This window comes from Lepidochelys kempii, chromosome 19 (genome assembly GCF_965140265.1).
Source record: "Lepidochelys kempii isolate rLepKem1 chromosome 19, rLepKem1.hap2, whole genome shotgun sequence".
Lineage (NCBI taxonomy): Eukaryota > Metazoa > Chordata > Testudines > Cheloniidae > Lepidochelys > Lepidochelys kempii.
This window is the reverse complement of record NC_133274.1, coordinates 8,029,507-8,041,748: the sequence shown is the minus strand read 5'-3', so window position 1 is coordinate 8,041,748 and position 12,242 is coordinate 8,029,507. Positions and strand designations below refer to the sequence as shown.

The 12,242-nt window shown below is 47.2% G+C and overlaps 1 protein-coding gene across 2 annotated transcripts; it reads right to left on the bottom strand.

Annotated features, from left to right (window-relative positions):
- Positions 1–2,633: 2,633 nt before the first annotated feature.
- Positions 2,634–9,989, bottom strand: RPL11 (ribosomal protein L11). Of its 2 annotated transcripts, none has more exons than XM_073317415.1 (6): positions 9,898–9,989; positions 8,982–9,132; positions 8,546–8,652; positions 7,262–7,393; positions 5,602–5,712; positions 2,634–2,709 (listed from the first exon to the last, which is right to left on the bottom strand). In XM_073317415.1, exons 1-6 carry the CDS (start codon positions 9,901–9,903, stop codon positions 2,680–2,682), a joined length of 537 nt encoding a protein of 178 aa, XP_073173516.1. In that variant the 5' UTR covers positions 9,904–9,989; the 3' UTR covers positions 2,634–2,679. The 2 variants fall into 2 exon arrangements, with proteins under 2 accessions (XP_073173516.1, XP_073173515.1); XM_073317414.1 differs by lacking the exon at positions 9,898–9,989 and adding an exon at positions 9,625–9,672.
- Between the last annotated feature and the right edge of the window lie 2,253 nt (positions 9,990–12,242).

Below are 12,242 nucleotides of genomic sequence, written 5' to 3'. Positions count from 1 at the left end.
AAGCTTATGCTCAAATAAATTGGTTAGTCTCTAAGGTGCCACAAGTCCTCCTTTTCTTTTTGCAAATACAGACTAACACAGCTGCTACTCTGAAACCAGTAAAAATGATGAGACACTCATAAAAATTACAGTAGTTACACCCTTTTACGTTAGCCAGAAGAAAGAAATAAGGCTAAAAAAGAACACTGTCACCTGAGACATGTATCTGTTAAATCAGAGAAAATGTATTTATCTTCAATAGTGTCAAGGGAAATGAGTTGCTAGGGCACCAGATAATTAGATGTAAACACACCTGTAATTACAAGGATACAAACCCTTTCCCTCCTCATCACTGCACTAGGGGTAAGTACCTACACAAACCTTAACCAGGAAGTCCAGTCTCAATAATATTCACGCAGGGCAAGTTATAGTCACAGGCAGTAGGCGAGGGTTGCTTACCCTCAACCTACACCTGGCCTCAGCCACTGCTCCCACTGTTAACACAACAGCAGAGAACCTGGAATATGGAAAATTCTTAAAAATCTAAAGGAAGAAACCGTTGGGCAGGACAATGGCACAGGGGGAGAATTTAATGGACTAGATGTTTGCATTATTGGATGAAAGGGTCTGCATATTGTGAAGGTGTTTGGGAATGAGGGGGCAAGGTGTGGTTTAAAGGGCTGTACTGTGCTAACTCCCTGGTAGAGCTGTCACATTTCAGTTAAAAGCATGGAATTCACCCCCTACTAGACCTGTAATAACCCCATAGTCCATTAAGCCATGCTGCCTACCAGAGTTGCAATACAATTAGAAGAGCCGTAAGCTGGACAGAGAGCCCCTGCCCATAGCGGGGTGCAAGTGGGGAACTGGAACAGTCATTAAGGTGTGACGTGCAGCAGCACTGAGACGAGATTGATGCTTATTTCCTGGCCCCAGTCTATGACGTGGATCATCCTGTAGACCTAGCTACTGCCTCTCAGGGAAGTGGATTACTTCCGCCGACAGCGAATCTGTCCCCTCAGCCTAGGTTGTGTCTACACTGAAGCGCCGCTGCTGTGCCACTGTAGCCAAGCCCTGTGTCTGTACTTAAAATGCTACAGCAGAACAGCTGCAGTGCTTCAGTGTAGACACTTGCTACAGTGACAGAAGGGCTTCTCCCGTCACTGTAGTTAATCCACCTTCCTGAGAGACAGTAGGTAGGTCGACAGAAGAATTCTTGCATCAACCTAGCACGGTCTACATGGAGGGTTAGGTCAGGGTAATCTTTTCTTGGGGTGTAGATTTTTCACACCCTTGAGACAGATATTCCAATGTACATTTTCAGTGTAGACTAGCTGAGTCCTGGGTCCAGTCTATACAACCATACTACCTGTGGGGTGGCCAGCAAACATGTCTCTGTGCCAACCATTCTAAGTTTGGTCTTGTTTGTTCAGTCAGGCTTAAACCATGTTTAATGAACCACGTTACACTCCTAAACCCTGGCTAGCCCTTTAAGAGAGTGCTGCTATCTATGAAATAGAATAAAAGATGAACACCCCAAGGAATAACTTGTCTGTTACATGGACTAGGGTACTGTGAGGCTGTTATATTCCCAGTATGCTGGAGAGAAGGAAAAAAGCTGGCTAAAACACCTATTTGAGACACAGGATTCTTTTCTCCTAAATATCTGTACTCCCCTTTAAAGCCCATGTAATAGTAATCGCTCTATTGCCAGGCATATAGAAAAATGTATCAGGGGACTGAGTCAGAATACCAAAAAAAGGGTACCTGGTGCAGGAGTACAAAGCAGAACTCCCAGATTCTATTCCAGCAACTGTGCACCAGGTGAGCTAAGGTGAGGGATGCTGGATTCTCAGACAAGCTGAAATAAGCACCAGCTGTTTCTTTGTCTGGATCTTCTGCACCCTCTGCTGGTAACTAACAGCACTGGATGCTGGTTCTCAACTGGGTGCACTGGAAGTTAGCCAGCAGCTCAAGAGAGAGCAAGCTCTTAAGTCACCACTTTTGCAGGGCTTATAAGCACTTGATAGGGGATGTACTAGCTCCTCTAATGAGAGTCCCAGTTACAAATATATTATAGTTGTTTAGTCATCAAGCCTCAGCCACCTTTAGTCCTCACCACTTGTGCTCTTGCCTTTGGACTGAAATGGATGTTTTGGTCCAAGAGCAGAGAAACTATTCATGGTTTCAGCCAGTGGTGGAGAGTCCCTCTTAAGTTCCCAAGCGGCACTAACCTCAACACCCCATGCTAGGCGGCCTTTTAGGATCAGATCATGGAGGTTAGATTTTATTTTCTCCCTACTTAGAGCTATAGCTCAGTCCCTAAATGCTTCACAAATCTTGCTCTAGTTCTACTTTCACACTGTCTGGTTACCCATCCTCTGCCCATGGAACTAGGTTTTAAATGTTATCCGTAGCTCCCCCCCTTGGCCAGCACAGAAATGGAGTGAAGTTCTCTTCAGTCACACCGTGTGGTTCTACCATCTGGACAGCAACTCCCATTCCAAGAGCACAGCACTGACTGGCCATCTCTGCTGCACACTGCAATCGCACCAGTGCGGGTCTGCTCTCCTCTCCAGTTTGATCGGCTTCAAGTTCCAGCAGCTTATGGTGAGGAGGGGTGAGGAGCCAGTCACAAAATGCACAGCAGCAAGTTAAATGTTAGAAATTTTTATTAGCATTTTTGGTAACTGGAACTGCTCATTTGCCTGGAAGGATGATGCCATCGTACTGAAAGAGAGAGAAAAGGGAGCGTCAGAAATAAGGGCCAGTCAGGGCTGTGGTTGTGCCGAAGAGGAGACTAGGGTCACCACCTATATCAGGTCACAGATGTGACTTACAGTAAGACTCTGATCGTCCAAATTTACAGTCTGCAAAGTGAACAAGGAACCTGACTTTCCATCTTATTTTCTGTTTAGTGTTCCTTTAATAGTGATCTGTCAATCAGATCAGTTTGACCCAAAAGACGTAGGCTGTGAAAATGAAGTTTTTTTACAAAAGCTAAGTGCAGAAAAAGACATTCCCAGAAATGCATTTCCAATGAAAGGCTTTAAAAAAAAAAAAAAAAAAAAAAAAAGGCTGCCTAGAATTCTGTTTGCAAGCCAGACATGACAGCAGAACAAACCAGGAGGTAAAACAACCTCTGAACAAGTGAAAACTAGTCTCTTTGAATGACTTACTCTTTGCATCTTAGCTTTAGTGGCAGGAACGTTGCAGAAGGCTGACCCTGCAAATGCTTACTCCCACAAAATTACTATACATATCAATGGAAGGAGGTTTTGTCCAAGTGAAAAGCTTGGGATCTGGTAATAAGGGGGATTCAATTTCAATTATTTGAAGTGTTAATTAGGTGAGGAAGTCCTCTCTCCCCACTGAGAAAAAGATTTAATCTGACTGGGTTTGTAACAGGGCACTGGGCCTTGGGGCACATGTGAGCATCCCAGTGTGCACGTTACAGCTCTTGTAACTGGAAGCTGTAGTCACAGGACACATGCTCAGGAATGGGCAAGCACACGGCCTTACAGGTAGCCAGAGAAGGCCACATGCCTCTTAACAGGGGCAGCAGACATATTCCAGAGGTCAGGGAAGCTCAGGCCTGGGTCTTTCCAGAGCAGCTAGAAAAGGGCTAATGGGACCTACATGATGGTGAAAGGAGGTTTGTTCTTCCCCATTCCAGCTGCAGAAAGTGGGAAAGGTCTCCATTACCAAATATATCAACCTTTCATCATGTTTATTAATAAACCTGTCGTAAGAAAGTGGACATGGAAGTGAATTCCAGCGTTGGTTTCATTTAGACAGTCCTGGCCTGTGAGTCCGCCCACGGCTTACAGGCAGTCTTTAAAGTACAACCCTACTGAATAGCTGAACTTGCTTCTACCATGGTCTAGATGCTTCAGGCCAAAGAGACACCCAAAACTTGCCCAATAGTTTGTAGACCAGGTCTTGTTTGCCCACAGCTCAGTGGAATGAATCTGTTAGAGGACAGCATGTTGTAGGGCAGCAGATCTCAAACTGTGGGTCATGACCCCATTTTAATGGGGACCCCAGAGCTGGCTTAGACTTCCTGGGGTCGAAACCCGAGGGCTTCAGCCCTGGGTGGCGGGGCTCAGGTTACAGGTACTCTGCCTGGGGCTGAAGCTCTTGGGCTTCAGTTTTAGACCCCTTGCACAGGACAGTGGGGCTTGGGCTTTGCCTCCCCGGGCAGGCTCAGACTTCGGTCCCCTCCTCCTGGGATCGTGTAATAATTTTTGTTGTCAGAATGGGGTTGCAGTGCAATGACGTTTGAGAATCCCTGTTGTAGAGTAAGTTAAAGGTGACCTGCACAATGACAAAATTGGATTTGGAAGCCTTTCTGCCTCTTTATGGTGGATAAAGACAGCACAACAGGTGTCTCTCGAGAGGCCTTTAGGCTGCTTTACAATCATCACGTAAAGATTTCCTGGGTTTGCTCGAACAGCACTGGGAGTTCACGCCTCAATGGAATGTTGAAACTCATATGAAGCTTTGCTCACAAGTGTTTGCCAGGAGTTTCGCTAAATAAGAAAGACCCCACAATATTTAGACAGTGACTAGAAATCCTGCCTGCTCAATTGGAGACATCAAGCAGAACAGTTCTACGCCCTCAGCAAGGACAGGGAAGACCCAACACTGCTCACGTAAAAAGGCAGCACATTTCTCAAGTGGAAAAAAACAAAGCAGTTTTCCCCTTTGCAGGTCACAACTATTACATGAATCCTTGGGCCTAGAAATCAGGGTTAAATAACTTTCAGCTTCGGCCACCCAATATGTAGAACAGAGTCTACATGCCATGGGGCCTATCCCAACCACAGAAATGCAAGCGAGAAATTGAACGTAAACCCCCATTTCATACAATTGTTTTAAACAATTAAAAAAAGTGAACGTCATTCCTCTGCTATATACAGACTAGCTAGCAGGACAGATGCTATTCACTGCACAAGGCACCTCCTCCCCAGCATTGTCTACATATTTCTTTCATAGCAGCAGTCACAGAAGGTGCCCCTCTGATCGTGTAAGAGCCTGGAACGTGGGACCAACAGTCCATGGGAATCAGGGTATTGGGACTGAGGCAACTGTAGCCCATCTAATTTGCTGTTTCCTTTGAGTGTGTCTACACCTGCAGATTTTCAATCCCCATAGTCAGATCTGTAGTTGTCTACCTGGGGATCTTGGTCCCAGATTGTGGATACAGCAAAACATCTTCGGGAACGGAGACCAGTAGAACAGTATTCTACTTCTGGAATTCACCAGACTGCAGTGAAACCTGCACCTAGGACTATCCTTTAACAATCACCTGTTTAAATGCTTTATAAGCAGATTTGCTTCGGAGGCGCTTTCTTGCAGTCAAGGTGCCGATCTTTATGCTTCAGGTTTCCAACACAAAAGGAGGAAAGCTAAGGAGTGAAAACCCTTCACTTCAGAGATGCTTCTGCTCTCTTCAAAATCCCATGCTAATGAGATGCTCACATCACAGCTCAGCAGTGTGTCAGCACTTTTCACTAGAAGATCACAGATTGGGCCAGCAAGAGCAAGCAGGCTGTATTTGAGGTAGCTCACTAGGCCGCTGAATAGCTTGATTGACTTGAAAATGAGGTCGGTGCTTACCTTCTGCTGGAACCAACGCATGGCCTCCTCCTTCCCAATTCTGTGCTTGGCTCCAATGGAGCCGGTTTTGCGCTTCTTGTCAGCAATGCTGAAGCCCGGCCTGCCCAGAACCTGGAGTAGACAGACAGCACTTTTTAATATCTGAAGAGGCAGTTCAAGACTCTTTTTCAAGACTCATCATATGGAGAGAAAAGATTCTCCATCAAAGTGACATTTGTATTGTTGTCTGCACTAAAACCCAAGCAAGAAATAGACCCTCTAATGGCAACTGTACCTGTAGGCCACTGGTCCCAAAGGAGATCAAAAGCTACTACTGTGATGGTATTCGGCAACCTATGTGAAGTGACTTGATAAAATCAGTTCTTAGTGGACCGCAAGCCCCATAAGTCATTATGCTGGCACAGTCTCAGCAGAGGAACCAAAGAATGAGCCCTGGAGACTTAGTTACCTTCTCACTCTAAGGACTCATCTTAACTAGGAAAAATGGTGTTTTTAAATATGTCAATATGCTTTAGTTCATGTTTTTCCCGCAGTAAACACATGGCTAAAGTGGTTCTCCTTCTATGTCACTGCTGAAGCATATTTGGAGAGCAGTGGAAAAGGAACATGCTGGCACTGCTGCCAACCTTGTGGTGCCTGTTCTGTAGAAAAGGGGAATGTCACTTTTTGAAATAGGAAAGTATGCACATCCTGAGTTAGCTATTCTATACTACAGAAATGTATACTGTGCTCATCACAATAGTAGCTAACTGCTTTCCAGTAGCACACTCAGCCATGCGACTAACATCTATCATGTGCCTGGTCCCCATCCTCTCAACAGGAAAAGCATGCAATGGAGTTTCTTGTTTTGATATCAACATGGATATTTAAACCGTATGTATTTAGGTTAGAGAAGGCCAGGTCAAAGACATGCACTTTGCACTTGGAGAAGAAGGTGGTGAGGTTTGTGATGGCCTTGTTCTCTGCACTGTGCATCAGCCATGGAGGGACCAGAGCGACTTCCTACTCAGGGAAGGACTGGTCTTTATATATTAGCACATGGGCAAAACAAAGAAGCCAAGAGGTGAACTCAAGTTTTAGAATACAAAATACACAGCCTAGTGGATACTAGAAGCCAGCCTGCCTGCCTAAATTCTCACAAATCCCGAGGCCTGGAGAGCTGCACCTTCAGATGTGCCAGACACTCTTTATTACATTGTCTGAAGAGCAAAGATGCCATGAAGATAAAGCAAAATTCAGCTCAGCTGTTCCTCTCCAAGGTCACCATCTCTAGCGCACCAGTAACTTTGTTAGTTTTACTCATCTTCAGACAGGATTAGGCAAACATGTTTCATGTTAAATACCAGTGGGTCTTCCTACGCTATACCCACCTAAGCAGAGCACCTAGTCTCAATGAAACCTAGAGTAAAACATTCTCTGCTGCTGGCTACGAAGTTATGTTCTGGCTGATTTGGCTGAGCCCAAGGAGTTTAGTGTCCTCTTTGTAAGCAGAGAGCTACAAAAACCTCACTTTTCCATCTTCCTCCCCAGCATACGGACATTTAAGACAGTTCTGACTTTCCCATTGGCCCACACCTTTCTGCTATTCTGGAGCACCCAGAGGTGACCTCTCTAGCACTGGGACAAAGCTGGCAGAGACAAGGAAGTAAAGCATACATACCACATAGAAGTCCAGGCCATAGATGCCAATGCTGGGATCATATTTAATTCCCAGATCAATGTGCTCCTGGATTCCAAAGCCAAAGTTCCCAGTGTCTGAAAAGTTGTTTTTCCTCAACTCATACTCTCGCACCTGAAATCCATTTAGAGCCAGTTACATTCTATGTCTTTCCAAACAGAGTCCTGCTTTTTCCACTGAGCTGCAACAGGATCCACTTGGGAACCAAACAGCTCCTGGCAAGAGCTAAAGGGTTCTTATCCAGCAGATTCGGGCCTCTTCACCCATCTGGCAGTCACACCAACAAAGGCGGCGTCACAGAGGGCTGCCCAGATTGCACACACAGGGCTAAGAATCTTAACTACCAACAAGTGCCTAACGAAGCCTAGAGTCCTAGTAAGCACCCTGATCACTTTTAAAGCCAGGAGGATTGTTAGCACAGGACACTTCATGCAAGCTGCAATGATAGATTACAAAAATTTACAGAAAACGGCAGAAACTCTACATCATAAGAAACATTACTAAATGTCTATGTCTGTATTGTTACTCTGTATATGCATAGTTTAGATCTTTTAACATCTAATATTGCAGGTGATACTGACAGATACAACATTGTCTACAGAGACGTCATGAACCCATCTGAGACCTTGCACCTTGAGCAGGGTCTGAGCTCTCCAAAGTTGAAGAGGCACCTGCACCAACTCTGTCCTAACAAATTCAGGGTATGTCTACACCGCAGAGTTGTGACTGCAGCAATTGTAGACACACCCAAGCAAGCCTGAACAACAACAGTAGTCCAGGTGACAAACCCACCTGAGTACCAGTACGTACTCTAGCAGGTGCCTTTGTATAGCCCATGCTACTGCAGCTTCACTGCTATTTGAGATAGCTAGAACAAAGCTAACTCCGGTATGTCTACAGGTACTGCAGTCACACTTTTGACTGCAATGTAGACATACCCTTAGGGGGACACACAACTGAATTATTCTTTTAAAACTAATTTTTTTCAAATTCCAGTTTCATACAGCATCACTTAACAGTATGTCCGGAAGTTTTTAAAAAACTGTTCTGGAAATTGATAAGTGACTTTCTGCTCCCGTGTGTGTTTAAGGTTTTTTTTTTTTTTTTTTTTTACAAGGGAGAAACTAATGACCACACAGGGGAACAGTGTAAATCATCAATTTTAAAGTGCTGTTAAATACACAGATTATTTTGTTTACACTAACTTCAAGTTCATGCAAGCTTTTAACAAGCCACATGAACAGCTAGAGCAGTCAAGATTCTCACCTTCAACCCTTTCTCCAGAATCTCCTCTGCTTTGGCCCCACGAACTGTGCAGTGAACGGCAATCTTTTCATTTCTCCTGATTCCAAAGGATCTGACAGTATATCGAGCTGCGGGAGACAAACCCACACAGTCAGTTGCTCTCACGGGGCTATTCCAATGGCTTTCAGTCAGACTGGAACATGTTTCTTGCTTTAATAAGACTGAAGCAAAAAAACTCCAACACTGTTTTTGACACCATATTTAGAGGGAGGAAAGGGCAACAGTAAAAGTTAAAATCTAATAGAGTTTTATGCAGTGGTAGAAGGGGCGATTTAAGGCCTTTATTCACATAACAGGCACAGATAGTGCAGGCTTCTCTATACCACCCTCCCCACATACCTCTCCCCTGACCTGGAGGGATAAACCCTACGGATGGCCCACAGAAGCAATGACTTACCCTTTGAGAAGACAGGAGTCTGGCCTGTGAGCTGCTCCAGCACTTTGGCTGCCCGGGTGAGTCTGTCACCACTTTCCCCAACACAAATGTTGAGACAGAGTTTGCGGATGCGCAGCTCACGCATGGGGTTCTCCTTCTCACCCTGATCTTGCTGTAGAGAGAAAATACATACAGCTGATAGAGACAAGCCTCCTTCTAACCCAGCTGGAGTACTAGCCCTGGCTTTCCTGACACCCTTCCACCCTATATGTGCTCCTCCCACACTCCAATCCAGGGGGCAAGGGAATTCTGTACTAGGCAGTGCCCAGCACTTCCCATTCAATTTGTACAGATGCAACCACCCCACAGAGCTTAACTGCAGGGCCAGTGTTCAAAGCAGGCATGAGAGCTATAGGGCAAGAAGGGGGTTTGGGGCAGCCTTGAGCCCCCCAGCAAGCCTGCGAAGGGGAGGCCAGGGATTCAGACTATAGCTCTGTGGATGGGTGGGGGGGGCAGTTCACATCCCACGGGAAGGGGAACGTGAGGGTTTAACCCTAGGCCAGGGCAGGTAAGAGCACCAATCCCAGCAAAGGGGCAAGATTTGGGTGGGGGAGGTTCAGGCCCAAGCTCTGAGGCAGGGCGCCCCACCACTGAGGGTACCCACTGCATGGCGGGGGCTGTCAGTCCCGGGCTCCATAGCAATGCGGGTCCCGGGCTCCGCAGGAGGGGGGACAGGTTTCAGGGCACCTGGCCCCACGGAAGAGGCCTCCCAAGCGGGGGAGACTCCGGAACCTCCCCACGTTGGCCCCTCAGGAACCCACAGCCCTTCTCCCACCCGCCTGAGCAGGCGCCCGGCCCGGCCAGCCCCGGCCGGGGGAGGATGGCGGCGGATTGACAAGCCTCCCCCAGCCCGCTCCTGCAGGCCGCGGCTACTCACCGCCATGATGGAGGCGTGGAAGAGATCGCGAGAGCTCCGGAACGGGATCTTAATCGGCAGCCCAGACCGGCTGCCCCATAGAGGCGGCAGGCGGGAGAGACGCCCAGGCTGAGGGGCCGCTGCTGTCCCCTGCGGCCGGAGGGCGGCCCTGCACCTGGCTCTGAACAGCTCCCCCCTCCGTCCCTAAGCTTAGGAGGAACCTCAGCCCAGGGCTGGGTGCTCCCAGGCCCTTCTGCCCCTAGGGTGACCAGATACCAGCTAGCGAGTGTGAACAATCAGGGCAGGGGGGTAATGGGCGCCTATATAAGACAAAGCCCCGAATATCGGGACTGTCCCTATAAAACTGGGACCTCTGGTCACCTTAGTTGCCCCCAGCACAGCTGGGAGCCATAAGCTGGAGTTGCCCAGTGTCCCAGAACAGTGGCCACCACCCACCGTGGGGCTCTGCAGTGGGACGCCCCCTCCTGTGCTGCTGGGCTTGTGATGTCTGACTCCTGAGTTTAGACAAATCATGGATCATTTTTAGGTATAGAAAACAGGGTCCCGCTGGGGATGGGAGCCGCACACAGCTCTCCAGTGACTCTGCTTCTGCCTTCTAAGGAGCCCAGATACCACAGCGATGGGCACTAAACACAGCACACTCCCCAAACTCATAGGCCATTCCCCCTCCAGTCTGGGCAGGAAGAGAGAGAATGTTGTTACTTTTAAATCCTTGAAAGGTACTGGGTGGGTAACGGTGGCGATGGGCGTGTTACAAGCACACGTAGATTACTGGAGAGAACAGAATCATTATTAGGTCTTAACATCATCCAGGCAAGCCAGGGTGGAACATTTCAAACCTTTGTTTCCATTTTTATTTTTCATTTTCAGGAAATTACAAGAAAAACCTTCAGGACAGATCAAGAGACGTGACACAGGCGCTGGGCTGGGAGCATGACAGGAGCCTTTACATTACATCACACACCTGTTCTGGATTCATTCTCAATAGTTCTGTTACTGAAGTGGAAAAAATAGGGTGGCTAAAATACTTTCCAGCTTTTGTGACTAGTAACTAAAGAGCGTGTCGGCTAGTGCATAAAATGCCAACTTCGTGTTTCAAATCCTATTGAGGTTGGGTTATGAGATTTGGTGATTCCACAGTTCCAGCAGCTGGACAGGGAATGGCAGAGACTTGGAGAAATGCTGTTGGTGAATTTTGCATGTAGACTAGTAAGCCCTGGTCTACACTACAAACTTAGACTAGTTAGCCCTGGTCTACACTACAAAGCCCCACCCCTGAGTGATGCAGTCATTCCAGCTGAATTCCAGGTATAGACAGTGCTGTGGGAGGGCTTCTCCCATGGACATAGCTACCACCTCTTGGGGGGTACCTATATGGATGGGAGAAGCTTTCCTGTCGGCGTAGGTAGTGTCTTCATGCAACAGTTCAGCTGCACTGGTGCTGCAGCACTGTAAGTGTAGACAAGACCTAACTCCAGGAGGACAGAACACACAAACCAACATCTGCTTATTGCCAAGTAGTTTTAAAATAATATACTGTATTGGATTCATCTGCAAGCAGATTTAGTTAGAGTGTAGCTAGGCTACCCAAAGCTCCCACGTTGCAGGACTGCGTTATAGCACAGTTAAAACATGGTTTGGTCTTGCAGCATAGACAGGATGGAATCGTGTTATTACCATACTCCTGAACCGGGCTAGATCCCTGCAAAGTTCAGGCGCACAGTTTAAACACGCTTTGATCCTAGCCACGTTACGGGGTGTGTTTTTATCATGTCTGAGGAACAGCGGTGTTATAACTGGATCCTGCAATGTGGTAGATTGTGTAGCTCTTGTGCGTCCTGTCACACTTACTAACAATTCACTTCCCAGCAGACTCCTAAGTCCTTACAAATAGAAAGGTAGGCGCTCAGAATCTTTAAGTCCCAAAGTGGGAGAGTCCAATCGACACCAGAACCATCAGACCCACAGTGATCATTAGAGGCCAGCTCATATCAGCATCCAGCAGTGGCGGGGCTGTGACCTTCTTCTTTCGGGACACAGTGGTTGACTGCTTCTCTTTTTGCTTCTCTCTTAAGCGCGCCAGCAGAAACTTCAGGTCATTGTGTGGAAAGAATTTGGTGCCAAACAGGTTGCATTTGGGAATGAAAAAATGAGGCAGGTGAGCGGTTGCCACCTGCTGAATGAAATTGGCCCGGACCCTTTCAAAACAGGGAGCAACACTGGATGGGTTCCCGTCCTGGTCCTGCTTCCATTCCAGCAGCGTGTGAAAGAAAGAGGTCTCAGCATGGTAGGAACTCAAAGGAGCCAGTTCCAAGGGGTGCTCTGTCTTCAGGACTCCCAAAAGA

What these genes read in the sequence shown, in the direction of transcription:
- RPL11 (XM_073317414.1), bottom strand. Translation starts at nt 9,657, where the DNA reads ATGGAGCCCGGGACTGACAGCCCCCGCCATGCA. An exon ending in TTCTGGAGAAAGGGTTGAAG is followed by an intron (nt 7,394 to 8,545) that starts GTGAGAATCTTG and finishes AATGGATTTCAG; the next exon opens with GTGCGAGAGTATGAGTTGAG. An exon ending in TGCGTTGGTTCCAGCAGAAG is followed by an intron (nt 2,710 to 5,601) that starts GTAAGCACCGAC and finishes TCTCTCTTTCAG; the next exon opens with TACGATGGCATCATCCTTCC.